Here is a 17,049-nt window from a genome sequence, read left to right on the forward strand (position 1 = left end):
TTTGATTCCCTCAATACAGGGCAATCTGTGAACCTTTTACTCACTGTGGTGAGCAGTTACTCATATGAGTAAGAGAGTTGTTACAAATTTCAAAATATGTAATCTGATACTAATAAGGGACATGCTTGTAGAGCTCTCCTTTTTAATACGTCGCCAACATGGACAGCCAGGGATGAATCATAGACTCATAGAAATGAAGGACTAGAAGGGACATTGAGAGGTCATCAAGTCCAGCCCCCAGCACTGAGCAGGACCAAGTAAACCTGGACTATCCCTGACAGGTGTGTTTGTTCAGCCTGTTCTTAAAAACCTGAAGGGATGAACTACGCTTATAGTTACAAAGTTTTTCCTAATATCTAATCTAAATCTTCCTTGCTGCAGATAAATCCCATTACTTCTTGTCCTACCTTGATCCTTGTCCTCTTTATAACAGCCCTTAACATATTTGAAGACTGTTATCAGATCCCCCTCAGGCGTCTCAAGACTAAACATGCCCCTTTTTTTTAACCTTTCCTCAGCGGTCAGGTTTTCTAAACCTGTTAGCATTTTTCTTGCTCTTCTTTGGAATCTCCAATTTGTCCACAGCTTTCCTTTTCTGTGGAGCCCAGAATTGGTTACAGAACTCCAGGGGAGGCCTCACCAGTGCTGAGTAGGGCAGGAAAATTACCTCCCATGTTTTTTATACACCCCAGAATATTAGACTTTTTTGCAACTGCATCACATTGTTGACTCATCCTCAATTTCTGATCCATTATAACCCCAAGATCCTTTACAGCAGTACTGCTGCCTAGCCAGTTATTCCTGTTTTTGTAGTTGTGCATTTGATTTTTCCTTCTTAAGTGAAGTGCTTTATACTTGTTATTGAATTTCATCTTATAGAATTCAGGCCAATTCTCCAATTTTGTCAGGGTTGTTTTGAATTCTAATCCTGTGTCCAAAGTGCTTGCAACCCCTCCCAGCTCTCCACTCCATTATCCAAGTCATTAATGAAAATATAAAATAGTACCAAACCCAGCACTGACCTCCGAGGAACCTGAGTAGATACGCCTTCCCGGTTTGACAATGAACCATTGATAGCTACTCTTTGAGTATGATCTTTCAACCAGTTGTGCACCCACCTTATAGTAATTTCATCTAGACCACATTTCCCTAGTTTGCTTATGAGAGTATCATGTGTGACTATATCAAAAGCCTTACTCAAATCAAGATATATCTCATAAAGCAATACAACAGTAATATAATTACACATAAGAAAAGCAACATACTGCCAAAATCATTAAGGACTATGCTGTGCCTTTTGGGCACAGCCCTGCATTGGGGGTCAGTACAGAGCTGCACTGCCCCAGAGGGTAAATGGCAGGTTGAGGTGATTTGTCTGCCTCTGATGGACTCTCACCCACGCTGTGGATCCAGAAATGGCTTAACCTGTAGGCTCATAAAATACTTCTGAAGGACAGATTTTTTGCTTTTGGAATGGGCTAGGTTGTTGTACCACGTGGTAGATACTTAAATTAAAATCCAGACAGTGCATGCTGCCAACCTTTTGACATGGATACTCACCTTCTTCCCCCATCTCTGGGTATATGTGCACAGACAGATGTATAACACATGCAGTTGTTGCACACTCTGCTGTATTATCACCGTAGCCAGCATTTTTATCAGGAAGAAAGTGTAAATGTTTCTAAATAAGTGCAGCTTAATGTACTTTTGTGTCTACTTTTTTATAACCATACCAAAGAAAGTATTTTTGTGTAAATAGGAAAACAAATTAATAGATGCCCCTCACACTACTTCTGCAAATCTATGTACACTGGATATGGAGTTCATTGCAGTCAAAGGAAGAATATGTGCATGAGTAATACATACTTAGCACCAGATCTACTCAAAAAATCATAGCAAGGACATTCTTCTTGCTGCATTTAGGTAATTGATAGATGGACTTTCTTTAATTGTTGAAGTTAGCTGAACACTCTGTTAAAGTGGTATTTCTTCTGAGCAGGAAGCATATTTATTTACAGCTCAATGTCAGCAGGGCTGTCAGTTTTCATCAGCTACCTGGCAAAATCGCCGAATGAATGATGCTTTGTTTAATTATTGCATGGAAATTACTGTAAGGGGTATTGAATTGTGGATGTGGCTTGAAATGACAAATGATGTGTTTGTAGAAACTACTGACAGGCATGGGTAGCCATGACTTCAACTGTTGTGAGGTAAAATCTTCAAGGTGAAAGAGACACGGTTGTGTGTTAGAGAATAATTAGAAGTACAGTGTTACCAGTATCAGGTGTCAAAAAATCATGAGTTGGGCTTCAAAAAATCATGCCATTTATAAAATATGTAAATTTGGGGTTCTTTTTATTTGCTTTCTGGTTTCTGAGACTTTAGGATACACTGGAGTCATGTTTTCAAGCTTTTCTCCGTAAAACTAAGATACCCATGTAATCACATGAGTCCAGAAGCTGTTGTGAGACTTGAGGTAAAATTGTGAGAGCAGCAACACTGCATGTATAGTATGTCATTCAGTGAAAATGATTTCAAAATTAAAATTAAAGAGAGTTAAGCTCTCAAACATATAATTAGTGAAATTTGCCTACTCAAGAAAACAAAAGTGATACTGAACCAAAGTATGTATGTGAAAATCTGAAAATATTTTTGGGGCACTGAGTGACTTTTTACATGGCCTCAAATGTTGCAAAAAAGGTAATGTCAAATTGTAAGTTTTCCAGCATGCTAAAATGTACTAATTCTCTGGGCCAAACCAAGAGGCCCTTTAAGGCTGTGAAGACTTTTATATTCCTCCTCACAGGATCTGGATTAATAACAATGTTCAGCTTATGAATCCAAAAGAATTATTTTTGTTGTGACCACAAATGAAAAAGAAAAATAGAGCCTGCTGGGCATGTATGGCAGTCTGTCAGCAGAGTTTTACAAAAGAGAAAAATGTTTTACTTTGGTGTTGCAATGTACTGTGAGAAAAGGTCACATTCTTCAAGAAGGTTTTACTGTGTAGGAGTAAACTTCAAAGAAAAACGTGTCAGGAGACTGTCTTATTGGGCTCTAAGAAACATATAGATTGCTTACTTCTAGTGTCTATGAAGACTAATAAAGAATAGATGAATAGGAGTATTTAGGCATGCATGATTTAGTTCAATTAATTGTCTGTTGTACTCAGGGAAAGACTGGTATTTCACTAGGCAACCATTTTAACATTCTATACAGGTTAAACCATAGTTTTCTGGATTTTTGTATCAACAGTTCAACTAGCAAGGTCAAAATAGGAAAAAAGACCTGTTGCGTCTGGAGTTTGGGTTTTGAATCCTAAAAGGAAAGTCGTGCGTGTGGTGTTCATGATCATTTTTAGAAAGTGTAGTTGAGTCTTTCTTTGTTACATAACAACATAAGAACAGCCATACTGGGTCAGACCAAAGGTTCATCTAGCCTAGTATCCTAGTATTTCTTCTGACAATGGTTAATGCCAGGTGCTTCAAAGGGAATGAACAGAACAGGGCAATTATCAAGTGATCCATCATCCCTTGTCATTTAGTCCCAATATCTGGCACTCACAGAAATGGGAAAAAATATTCTTTAATATATTTTTGGAGGTTGTGTTTTTACCTTTTGACTTCCTATCAAGAAGTGCCAAATGTTAGAATACGTCATTGAGGTATGATGTCACATAGGAATGATTTTAAAAAGCACAACAGTATGTTCCTAACGCAGAAGTGTAATTTATGTTTTCTTATCTTTCTCTATGCACAATTAAATTAAATTGTGTGAGGTGATTTATTGTTTTAGGAAAAAAAAAATGTAATCAAATGCCCAGATTGTTGGATGAAATGTTATGCCTGGCACTAGTTCTCGTGTTACAAATTGGAGCTACCACTTTTGATCAGAATGTGCAGAATTTCTTTGCATTTTTCTGACTTTGGAGCAAAAGTGCTTGTTTTTAAAAAAAAACAAACAAAAAACTCTTAACTTTGAAAGTAAGGCCCATGCTCTGCAGGAAATCAAGGACAGTGCCTGAATGACAATAAAAATGGTTTATATTTAAGTTTCTGGGAAGCCAGGCTGGGAAAAAGAAAATTACCCAAGGAGGGTAAGTTACATGCCAGGGGACTACTTGAGGACCTTTCATCAAAAGCAGCACTTTCTCAGATTGATTGTTTTGGAAAACCAAGAAAATTGGTTCTAGCCAAGACAGGAATGGACCGTAAAGCCATTTTCTTTCATTAGTGTGTTTTGGAGTTTCAGGCATCAGTACCAGACCAAAAAAAGAAATAAACATTCAACTTTTTGAAATTAGTCACAGTTCTCAAAATACTACTTTCTCTATTTCAGTAAGTAATTTTTGAACTCTTCTTTTCCTTTCTAGGCAGCTTCAAGTGATTTATAAACTCTGAAAGAATACTTTTAACACAGAATATTTTTATTTAGCATAGATGAATACTGTAAGCATCTCAATATTATTGCTTACTGTAGCATCTTCTACAGCTTTTTTCTGGTTTTTTTTTTTGCATAGATGGCATAGAATGTGCTACTGTAGGAAGTAGATCTTTTATATTTTAGTTGAAAAATAAGAACTAGATTATGATACTCTTTTACCACAAGTAGATCCATTAACTTTACTTACCATGAGAAAAGATATCACAATCTGGCCTTAAAGTTGGATCATTTAATTACAAAGACATTGCCCAAATTTGGTAGGGGAAAGATGCTCCTGATCAGGAAGCTTACATTTTCTTTAGAAACATGCTAGAAGTCATTATTTGGTACTTTGCTCTTGTAGTAAGATATCCCTAAAACTCTATTCCCTTAATTCTGAGAAGAAGCTTATTTTCTGTAGACTAGACAAGCAAGGAATATTGCAGAAAAATAGAGACAGATCTGTTCAGTGGTTCAAGTCCAAACAAGGCCTGCAGTTCATAAGCAATATCTAGTGCACACAACCATAATGCAAAGCTCAAAGAAGGCCCTGTATTTATATTTCTGAGGATGTGGAACAAAGTAATCACACATGTGATGTGCATGAAAATTTAATGAGAAGAAAAAAGAAGGAAGAGTTGTCTATGTACTTTTTCTTCTTACCTCAAAGATTAGCTTATGAATGACACTTTCACTACTAGAAATGTCTACAGCTCTGAATATTTTTGAGCAAAGAAAAGGGATGTTATGGACTTTTTCTTTATCTGAACAAATAATAAGGTCCCTCAACACTTCATTAGTTTCACTGATACAAAGAGTATGTCTGGAATATATAAATGTTAGCCAAACAAATTTATTCCATCTCAAGAAGCTGTATCATGGCCTTTATCAAGTACTGTTGAAAGAAGCAAGGTTTTAGTTTTCTTTTGTATGGAGGTAGGACATTCCAGTTGTTCTACAGACAGCTACGAGTAACATCTTATTCTACAAATAGAGTCATTTAAATAAATGGCTACTACTTGTAGTGTAAGGTGGTACTCAACATGAGTGAGAGTATCACAATCTAAGACAAGGTGCTTAAAGACCATGTGTGATTTTATCCTGTAAAATCTCTGATCTGAGTCAAAGCTCAGTTTCTGAATCTGAGTCACTGGGTAAAAATACACTTTAAGGTATAGTTGGAAGGTTTGATTACAAACTGAAGTGAATTATTATTATATAGTAATTGTTGGTGTGCAAAGCCATCTGGGTGCCTTAACAGGAACAACATGAATACATAGTTCCATAATGTGCTAAAGAAATATGTTGAACAATTTTAAAATATTTAGGCCAAGATTTTCAAATCTGCCAAATGTGATTTGTTGTCTAAATTGTCTAGACATCTTTGAAAATCTCATAATTAATTGTTAGGATTTCCACGATAGTTTTCTTATAACTATTTAGAAAGTTAGAAATATTGTGGAATAGTTATTAAAAAATTAGTCAACATCAATTTATTTCCTTTGTCATCATCCTCAGGAAAGATGTCCAGTGATCGTGCTCTGAGGAAACAGCAGCAATTGAACAATCTGGTATCCATGGTGACAAAATTATCTAAACCCGGAGATGTGATTGTGGATTTTTGCAGTGGAGGGGTAATATTCTCTGTATAAAATACAACTTTATTTTTTTTTTTTAAATCTTTTACAAATCCAATAGGACATGACTACAAAACAGAGTCTCATGGAGGATGGAACTTTCAGGGAAGTCAGAGACCAGCCTACCTGTGACAGGCTCCTGTAAGGGAGAACAAGCCAGTTCAGACTGACCTGCAAATAATTAAATTGCTAGGCAGCTGTCTGGCAGCTAATTAGTTAACGAGCCTGCTAAAAAATCACCAGGGTCCTGTTAAGGTGGATGCTAGAGGCTGGAAGCTCCTGAGGAGAGGAGCTCCCATGAGAGCTCAGTAGGGAAGTTCACCAGAGAAAGGAGCCTGGAAAGTGTGCTCCTAGAGAGAGGAGCTGGCTGAGCAGCAGCATAAAAGCCTGGGCTGCTCAAATAGCTGTAGAAAGCAGCTTCAGGTGAGTGCTGCAAGGAAGAAAGGAATAAAGAGACTGAACTGAACCCAGCCCCAGGAAGGAAGGCTGAGGTCTCTGACTTGAGGAGAGTGAAGGGCGTTGTGTGACAGCCTGAGGCTGGAGCAGAGAGAAGGAATAGACTTTATTTTGGGGGTATATTTGGACTCAGTGTAGACCCCAATGGGACCTTTGAACTGAGTTGAGTTATTTAAAGAGTACAGAAGTCGGTTAACTGAGGAAGGGTGCCTACATAGCCACCCTGAGAGCTTGAGAGGGTGGCTCTTGAGGATGACATAGGGAAAAGGTACAAACTTTGGAATCTGAGCTGCTTTTACAAAGACTCTATCACTCTTGAAGGGGATCATTGTGAAGGGGGTCAGCTGCATAGGGTTTGAAAAGTGACTCATCTTTTTTTGGTTTTCACAGGGCCATGTCGGAATTGTTCTTGCTCACATGTTGCCATCATGCCAGGTAAAGTCCCAATAAAAATATATGGACAATGCAATCTTCCAGACTTTGATAATTCACAACAATTTTTTAAAAAAAATTCCGTTAGATGGAAAGCACAAAGACTGCTAACAGTGATGATTTAGAGACTTTATTTATACTCTAGTTTGAGGCTCTGAATTTGTGCATACGTCAATATTTGTTGTACTACAGAATTGTGCTGTGTGTGTCACCCATGAAAAAGATAGTTTCGAAGAATCAGCTTTCAAAAGATGCTAGAAACAGTGCCAAGTCCTCAGGGCCTGATCATCTCATTGGTGTGCAAGGCATTTAAGTACAAGCTTAACTTGTAGCAGCACATGGTGAATGGTATCCCTGTTCAGCAAAGCACTTAAGTACACATTTAAGTTCTCTGCTGAATTGAAGTGTTGAATTGAAGGCTTCCTGGAGGAACCACTGGCCCACTTTTTTGACCAATCCTAAAATCATTTTGTGGGAAATAGTCTGACTCCCCAACTTACATATGCTCATGACAGCAAAAAAAAGGTAAACACTGCCTTTCCCTTTGAAGGCAGCTCTGTCCTAAGTCTCGAGAGGACGTTTCTTCATTGTGCTTGAGGCTCCAAGTGAACCTGAAAGGGTTGGTTCACTTCCAGCCACTTTCAGCATGAACGGTAGGGTTCAGATAACAAATGACATTGGGAACTAAAACCTGTAATTGCTCACAAGCCCCATTTCCTCAAACTTGTGTGGAGATTAGACGCAGCCTATACTTACGGCCCTTTGTTTTTGGTTTTTATTTAATTTTTCCCACGAATTTACCGGTGTTTTATTACTACAACAACAAAAACAGGTGAAAATCAGTGCAAAAAACTATTAGTAATTTTTCTGGGCAAATAGGGTCTGTTTTGGTGGATGGAAGGATGGGGGAAATATTCAGTATTCAAGATTAATGCTTTGATGAACGTAATCCAGTGTGATTTGCTGCAGAACTAAAACAGAACTCAAAACACAATGCCACCTCTGAGTTTAAGAAAACAATACATCTCTAATCCCTAAATAAAACTGTTCATTTGAATAAACAATTTACTGTTGTAGACTTAGAACTGTTAGCCTATAAATACTTACATTTAATAATTGGACCACAACATTTGTAGCACATACACCCAGCTTCATCCTTTTCTCCTGTTTGTTTTTTTAAAACTTCTGAATACTTCCTTGTGTTCTGAAACATATCCTGATACAGATCTTTGTTTTCCTCCTGTTTTCGTGTGTTAAATCTTTAAACAGTTATATGCTAAAAGCTTGAAAAGTGTACATGGTGGGCTTGAGATTCATCAGTATGTTCAGATATGCACGCACTTCAGAGCTTGTGCGCGTGCCTGTTTGTTTGTTGTGTGTATCTTCTAGACTAATATAGCCTTACTTCAACAGGCAACTTTGCATATGCACAGACAAATGTATTATCATAATGCATATATCTCATGCAAAGTATTATATTTTCCTAAGAAAACAAGTTATTTTTTATATATTTGAATGATACAAAAGTAGAGTGAAAATCGGAAAAACCGAATAATACTTTTTGTAAAACCCAGGATTTTTTCAGTAAAAACCAGTTTAAACTGAAAATGAAGGGGCTTACTTATACTATATATGATAGCTGTTATAAATCCCTTCAAGGTTTACTCCTTTTCTAAGAGCTAAGTATTAGTACTAGTAGTAATGTGTACTGTTCTAACAGGGCCCTAACTCAGAGTAGTCATCATGCCCAGTGAAGGAACAGGACACAGATTACATTGAGAATATCTGCTTTAAAAAGTGATTGAGTTAGGGAGGCTACATCAAAAGAACAAAATTACACCTTCTGTCTTGATATATGGTGTAGACAAAGCAGAACTATGAGTTACAGAACTGAAGATAAAATTAAGCTACCTCTGGAAAGCAGTTGTCAGTGGAACTTTTTAATCAGGTAATTACTAATTGCAAAGTCCACCCATTTTATACAGTTCTCAATATTTTTATGCACAAAACATAGTATTGTGAATATTAAGCATGTTGTGATGTGCTTTTTTCATATATATGTTTTATGGTTGTGAAAGGGGCAAACTAACAATGTTTGAAACTGCAGTACTGTATCCCCAAGAACTTTACAGGGCCACAAATAATCCCTATCAACTCTGACCCAACTGAAAGCACTGATTTTTAGAGACAGATGGTTCTGTATTCTAATGTCAAACTTAGTGCAGGAGACAAGGAGGAGCTGGTGGAATTGTATCATACAGTCTTATTAAACATGTTTCTGTAATATATTTGTGCCAAAAAAAAAAAATGTTACTTACCCTCACAAAAACAAACCCCTACCAGCACAGTACCTTTAGTTTCTAACGTATGCAAATGTTAGAATTTCAAAGTTTGGTTAGTTCCAAATAGATATGGGACTTGACTGCAAAAAGAAAAATTCTTTTCAGAAAATCAGATCATATCTGTCAGTCCCTTGGTACTGGCAGATATTGAGCGCCTTCCGTCTATTTCACTAGCATATCACTTTGGGGGAGATCTCATCACCAGTCTCAAGAAATTAAGTAAAGATTTTACACCAGAATATTGAGGTACTGTATAGCGAGTATCATTTTATTTTGATTTTAGAGCAATATTGCTGACTTATTTTCCTGTATATGAAATCCAGGTCGTGCTGATAGAAAATAAGGAGTTGTCATTGGTACGTGCTAAAGACAGAAGTGATGAATTAGGATTACACAATATTTGGTTCATTCAAGCAAACCTGGAATATTTTAAAGGAACTTTTAACATTGGGGTAAGTGATTGATTTTTCAACGTTAGAGTCTACTGATTATTAAGAAAAAATGTTTCTTTCTGTAGGTGATTAAGTATACTTACAAACAATTCCAGTACTTGGGAATATGAAGCCAGGCATTTCTGATGCTATACAAACTTTTTTTCTGTCAGCAGGAAATCAGCTTTGAATTTATTACAGTTAGGAGGTAATATTAGGTAAGGTAATATTATCCCCCTGCTCTTAGTTGTTTGTTGAGTGATCACACCATTCTCTGCAATGTGCAAAATACAGATGAGGAAGATATTCTTGTTCCAAAGAGTTTGGTGTCTAAGAAGATCTTTAAAGTATATTAGCATTGTGTGATTATATGGTGGAGATGTATTGTGATGTAGCAGTGTGAGTATTTTTGTTTGTTTTTTAATTTATCATAACACTTCATGATTAGAGTGGTTCATGAAAGAACAGTACTTTTTTGAGGAAGGATTTGAAGATGGAAAAGCAATATTCACTGCACCGGGACTCAAGGTGGTATGAAAGGTGCAGCATGGAAGATGGTGTAAAAAAGTTACCTTTATATATGGTGATGTGAACTTTAGAAATATTTTCAATATAGAGAGAATTCAGAGAAGGATGCAAAGGGGTAGTCAAGTATAAGGTGTTCGCAGAGTAAAGGGAGCAGAGGAGTGGGAACAATAAGACAAGATCAGAGTGGAGATATGAAAGGCCTCAAAGGTCAAGATCTTTAAAGAACTTAAATTTGATGCAAAGTTGAGAAGGAACAAGTGGATATGTATCTGAGTGAGTGAGAAGGGAAAGGTTGCATTTAAAGGCTCAGACTTCATACCCAGGCTGGAATACTCCTAGTTTTCAGTGTTCTGACTGCCCTACGAGTCACCCATTTTGCAGGCCAGTCCTGGCTACAGCTTAGGCTGCTTACATAACTGCAGGTTTGTGGTTCATATGGCTCAGTGGTACATCCTCAGTGCTCTGCAATGTGTTTTTGTTTTTTCTTTAATCTTGTAATTCAGGAATAAGTATGAAGGGTTGATTATTTAGGCCCATTCATTTCCAGCTGTACAGCTGAACTATTTGTGCTATGGTAAATCACAGAAATCTCACACTGGGAGCCCAAGATGTTTTTCCAAAAGCCAGAATCTCCTTTATAATTTACTTCAATCCAGAACTTGTACACAAAACACGCAATTGTAGTTCATCATTTAAATTAATCACTAGGTTTTGCATTCAATGTAATCTCTGTTCAGTTTTTCTGTTATTGAGATTAAGGCTAAATTAAATGAGAGTGAGAGTTGTATGAGAGTTGTACTTTATAGGAGTAGTTGTTATACTTCTGAGTTTTGTGACTAGAGGAATTTTACAGGGTATGTCAGAAGACCTTCAGCTGAAAATTATTCAAGTCCTGGTCTTTGTTCATGTTTCAGTGACTTGATTATGTAAGTTATTTACAGAGAAAACCTGGAACATTGCTTTTTTATTGGGTCTAATGTCACTTCAGAAGTTTTAGCCTAGGCTCTAAGACTGCAGTACAAGATCATGTGCTACTCTTCACTTCTCAGGATAAGGTCATTTTTCCTAGATAGTCTGCTTCACTTCAGACTCAAACTGGCTAATTTTGCCTTTAAGGAACAGAAGTGTAGTGCAAATATTTCACATTACATACATTTGCACTCTTATTTCATGAGTAATAATCATGTTACATTGACAAAATTGTTATAATTTGCAAATGATAAATGTTAAACATGATGCAACAGCCAAGCTATATCATTACACAGAAATAAAACCGTATAGAAATAATTGACAACTGATATGGTTCTTGAAAGGTCCTAGAAAGACTTTCTCAAATGTAATAATTCAATGTACCCTGAATATGGTTGATTATGAAAGAAGTATTTTAAGTTTCTCGTGACGTATTATTTGAAATACTGTTTGTATAGTTCATAAAATGGCATAGCAGCGGCACAGACAGTATAGACTACTTGACAGTGTTTGCATACTGAACACTTTAAACCAATCCGCCACAACTCAAATGTTCTTTAAGCACTGTGTAACTTAGTTGTGCTCAATGAAATATTCCTGATTGAGGCAGTCATTGGTCATGACTTTGAGGATAAACATGGAAGCAGGCTGTTCAGTTTGTTATTATGGACATCCAGATGAATATCAAAATAAAGATTGTTTTTGTTATCACTGCAGAAAATAACCTGTCATTGTTCATTTTTTTGCTGTATATTATGTACTTGGAAAATAAGGAAGAGGCAAAAAATTACATTTTGTATAAACCTGACAAAGAAGTCTTGACCTGTCTGGATTTTTATTAGTGGGGAATATGTGTAACTGTTTTGAGCTACCTTCAGATAAAGATGTGCTGTTCTATTTGGTTGCTAGCTTATTGTTAGCTTCACATTTTCAAATGTAAGTTAAGAAGAACTTGTTTGCCAAATAATTCCTGTTATTCATGAAATCAAATTGCAATATTTTAAATGCATGGAGTAATGAAAAACACGGTTCCAAAACAGAGTATTCTAATATATGATCTAGTTCACGCTACTAAGCACAGCAAAGGTCTGGAGTCTAAAAGTAGAAAAAGCCTTCGTAATGTGGAATTGTCCTCATTTAAATGTCAAGATTTAGAATACCCCTTAAGATCTTAGCTATTTTTAATGATGATACTGATACTGTCAGAGCTGACCTAAGCAAAACAGTTGAAAAGTTTGGCTTGGTTTTCTGGCGCATTAGAGTCTCTTTCAATCTGGCAAAGATACAGCAAAGAATTAAAGATTAAAGAGAAATATGGTTTCCTGAAAAGTCCTCCTTTTCCTGCCACTTGTCTGCAGATGGTAAACCATGCTGAGGTGTCCCGACATTCAGGATATGTGACGCACAGCGTGTAGATATACACTACCACTACATCAGCTGTGTTGCTTCTGTGTTTGGGGAAGTGTCTCCGTCATTATACAATTTTGTAACTGTAATGCATACATTAAGGACTAAATGAATTAGTTGTCCAGATTCATATGAAGTCCAATAGAATAGGACATCATGACAAAACTCTATATTGGATGTTGTTAATGACATCCAGTTTTCAACTCTGTGGATTCTGCTGAGCTGAAAGGAGAAGTCAGTGGGCTTAAAGGTCATGCAGGATCAATAAAATAATTCTCTACTGATATTAGTTAGCAGCAGTTAATGTTTCTTTTACATGTACCAGATCTGTGTTTTATCACTACACTGAAAGAAGAGCTCCTGCCCCCCACAAGGGAACTGGGAGAAGACAGGAATTAGTCAGTGTTGAACCTGGTAGCTGTGATTTTTAAAAATCTTCTCTTGTTTTTAAATTATTTTTGTTCAAATACTTTGTTTTTATATACAATGATGAACAGTCTGTTTGATACAGCCATAATACCTTTTCCTACACTAACAAGCATATTTCTGATCCTTCTGTTTGCAACTGTATTAACTACAGGTACTGATTGATTGCTTTGTTCACTGAGCTTACATAAAGCAATTTGCAGACAACAGTAGCACATTATCTGTTCTGTTTTGATTTTACACCAATTTGGGATTTAAGTTATTTTGCCTTCTGATTTCTGTAGTCAAAAATCTTATTGTGAACCTTTAAATGTGAGTTTAAACCTTGTTTCAAAACTGCTATGCTAAAGACTGATTAAAACACATTTATATAAGCACACACAAATGCATATCTGTGTGCAGAATATTCAATTAAAGGGAAAACATGTTGTAATTTCTCCATTGCTCAGAGACCATAGAGAAAATTAACAACCATTAATATGGTCACCTATTGTGCTCAAGTATTTGAGCATATATGGTCCTTTTCTCCTCTACATGCTAATGGCTTGTATCAATTGGTATCCTTAGCCTTAATGTTCTTTTGATGTAGTCTATTTTGGGCTGATATTTTTCCGTAGTACCTAGGTTTATGTTTTATAGTGGCGGGGAGGGGTATTATTTAATTACCAGTCTCAGTAATACATTGACTGGAATCCTGTATAATTATTGCATGTAATACCATAACAAGGTCTACCATTTATGTGGATACTGTATATGATTAACTTGCCTTTGTCAAAATGGTAAAGTCAATGTAATCAGTCAGTAGTAGCTGCCTATGTCACTGTAACATATTTGTTTAGGGCCAGATTATTTCTGGCCCCTGTGTGGCTACATAATAGGGACTGGCACATGGGGATCTTTCCCTGTACAGGAACCAGGTGCTTCCTTCACAGGGGCCAAGCCCAGTTGCAATCTCTGAGTTTCACTAGTGTGGGAAGTGCTCCCTGGTGCACTATTCATTCCAAAGAGCATGGAGAGGATATAGGGTTATGACTGGTCATGGAGGGGAATGCACACTAGGGGTGGTGCAGTAGGTGTGTGCCTCCTGAATTCTGGGAAGCTCCAGGACAAATAGGGCACTGTGGTTCCACGCTGCCTCAATGCCAGCTTCTGCATTAGTGGCACAATCTGGCCTTTAATTTTTAAAATTTAGTCTGGTAACACAAAGATTGTGACAGACTGGCAAATTTTATATGGATATGATTATATGTAGTGAGATGGTGCCCAGAGGCCCCAACCAAGATTGGAGCCCTTATTGTGAAAAGCACTGTACAAACACATAGTAAGACACAGTTCCTTCCCAAGGGCTCTCACAGTCCAAATAGACAAGACAGACAAAGTGGGAAGTATTGAGCACCCAACATTTGAAAATCAAACTTTGGTAAGGTTTCTCAAGTAGTACACCTGGAATCACTAGTCAGATACCTGTTTATCAACTACCTCAGCTACGAAGGTGCTGTCTCACAAACCTAAATTTGATTAAATATATTTTTCCTCTCTCTTGGCTTTACAGAAACCAAGTAGTCAAAAGTGTGTTAAGATTTTCTTACAATGAGAGATGCTATATAATGTGACCTATATGTGTTGTGACAGGGTACAGGCCAGATGGCTACAGGAGAGTGATAGAAGGTAGATATATTAGCCCCAGATTAAGCAGGTCCCTTTCCCCTGAGTAAGATAATGGGTTGTTCCAGAACAATCAGGAAGTTGCTGGAACCAATTAAGGCAGGCTAATTAGGATGCTTGGAGCCAATTAAGAAGCTACCAGAATCAATTAGGACAGGCAGGCTAATCAGGGCACCTGGTTTAAAAAGGACCTCACTTTAGTTAGTGAGGCGTATGTGAGGAGCTGGGAGCAAGAGGCGAAAGAAGCTGAAAGTGAGTAGGCATACTGCTGGAGGACTGCGAAGTACAGGCGTTACCAGACATCAGGACGAAGGTCCCGTGGGGAGGATAAAGAAGGTGTTGGGAGGAGACCATTGGGACGTAGCCCAGGGAGTTGTATCTGTCACACAGCTGTTACAAGAGACACTATAGAGAGTTGCAATCCACAGGGCCCTGGGCTGGAACCCGGAGTAGAGGGTGGGCCCAGGTTCCCCCCAACCCCCTCAACTCCCTATTTGAGACAAGAGGAGGTGACCTGGACTGTGGGTCTCACCAGAGGGGAAGGTCCGTGGCCTATCCCCCAACCCACTAGGTGGGTCAGCAGAGACTGCGGGGATTGTTCTCCTCCTTTTCCCCATGCTGGCCAGTGATGAGGTTAGCTGAGTGAATGGCAGGTTTGAGCTACTAGCAAAACTGGCCAAACTGAGGGCTGCTGTGAATCTCTGAGGCGAGCAAATCCGCCAATAAGCGCAGGACCCACCAAGGCAGAGGAGGAACTCTGTCACAGTGTATGTTCCTGATTATTGTGTTTCACACATTGTTTTTATTATAAAATTTAGCTTTAAAATATTTCTATACATTTCTAAGGATTTCTTATTTGGACTGAAATTCTTCACTAACCAGCATGAGAGTTTGTTTTAAAATGTATTTTATGTGTATCTTCAGTTGAGTTGGTATGGTATGTCCTGTAAAATGTCATTGGCAAGTAACTTTAGTTCAGCATCTGTAGCTTCTCCACCAACATGAATGGTTCATGAAGTTCCCTTGGCATTAAAATGAGCAAAAGAAATGTCTGACAGAGCCATGAGACACAGAAGCTGAGTGGTTGGGAATAGGCCTTTGCCTCACCCGGTAGCTTGCACTGCAGTGCATGGGGAATTTTCTTTAGATGTTCAGATAATTCAGTCAGCCAGAAAACTGCTAAGAAATAGAGTTGTAAGTGAACAGAACAGTGCTGTTAAGGTTTCTTTTTTTATATATTTTAGGTGGCTCTGCATGCTTGTGGCGTGGCAACAGATATGGTGATTGAGCACTGCATCGAGGCTCATGCAGCCTTTGTCATCTGCCCTTGCTGTTATGGTTTCATTCAGAACACAGTGAAATTTACATTTCCACGAAGGTGAAGAAGCTAGTTGTATAAGGGACTGGAAATGTAAAGTTAAATTTCCACTATAAAGAGGGGAAAAAATCAAAAGTATGTAAATAGACAATGTCACCCAAAGAATCTTAACTCTGCCCCATAAAGTTTCTGTGCCAACACTGAAAAACTGTAAGTTGACTTTAACTATCCAGGACAAACAGGTTCACCTCATCAGTGACCACAAAGTTACCTACAGCCTTCTTTCCAGAAATACATACTTCACTGAGAAAGGGGATACTTTACTAATTCCTGACTCCGTGTCAAAGACAGCCATTCAACACAGTTCACAAAGATTTTATATGCCACCAATTACATAAGTGTTATTAAATACAGTGCTAGGGAATCAACATGTACTGTACTAACTTCCAACTCCAAGATAATGAATTTATGGAAATTTCATTAAAACAATAATGGATAATGAAGTGTGTGGGTGGTGTGGGGAGTATCACGCTCAGTGCTAGACACATAATGTGTATGCAGTCAGTTACAATGGGACTGATTGACAAATATGTTACTGCAGTTCACCACCAGTGAAACCCCATTGATTTAGGTGGATTTCCACTAGCATAAAACTAAAGTAATGACTGGTCAATCAAGCCCACTGCTCTTAGGTTAATCTTTTTGATATTTCTACCACAAACTGTACTTATTGTCTTCTCCAGATTTAAGATGTTCATGATCATAACCCTTAGGCTTTGGGCTTTTTAACGCCCTTGATCCAAAAATAACACATTTTAAGAAGTAGGTATATGGGAATGAAGGCTAGAGTGTTTCAGGGCAGAGTTGAGATTGAGTAGCTTTAATCGTGTATTTTCATACTTTCAGACTGGTTTATAGTTTGAAGTAGACTATTACCTTTTGAATTTCCAAGGTTATAAAATTTGGGTTTTATTAGAAAATACAATGCTCTTTGGATCTATATTGGCTGACATAAA

General features: G+C 37.6%; 1 protein-coding gene across 11 annotated transcripts in view; it reads left to right on the plus strand.

Annotated features, from left to right (window-relative positions):
- GSTCD (glutathione S-transferase C-terminal domain containing) overlaps positions 1-17,049 on the plus strand; it is a 124,091-nt gene that overhangs the window by 94,127 nt on the left and 12,915 nt on the right. For 9 of the 11 annotated variants that reach the window (XM_043545283.1, XM_037896995.2, XM_043545286.1 and 6 more), the window contains 4 exons: positions 5,941-6,056; positions 6,906-6,950; positions 9,613-9,741; positions 15,960-16,093. In XM_043545283.1, the coding sequence (XP_043401218.1) occupies positions 5,941-6,056; positions 6,906-6,950; positions 9,613-9,741; positions 15,960-16,093 (424 nt within the window). The remainder of the gene's footprint in view (positions 1-5,940; positions 6,057-6,905; positions 6,951-9,612; positions 9,742-15,959; positions 16,094-17,049) is intronic. The other 2 variants (XR_006290346.1, XM_043545287.1) reach the window with 1 other exon arrangement.

Source organism: Chelonia mydas, chromosome 4, assembly GCF_015237465.2.
Source record: "Chelonia mydas isolate rCheMyd1 chromosome 4, rCheMyd1.pri.v2, whole genome shotgun sequence".
NCBI lineage: Eukaryota > Metazoa > Chordata > Testudines > Cheloniidae > Chelonia > Chelonia mydas.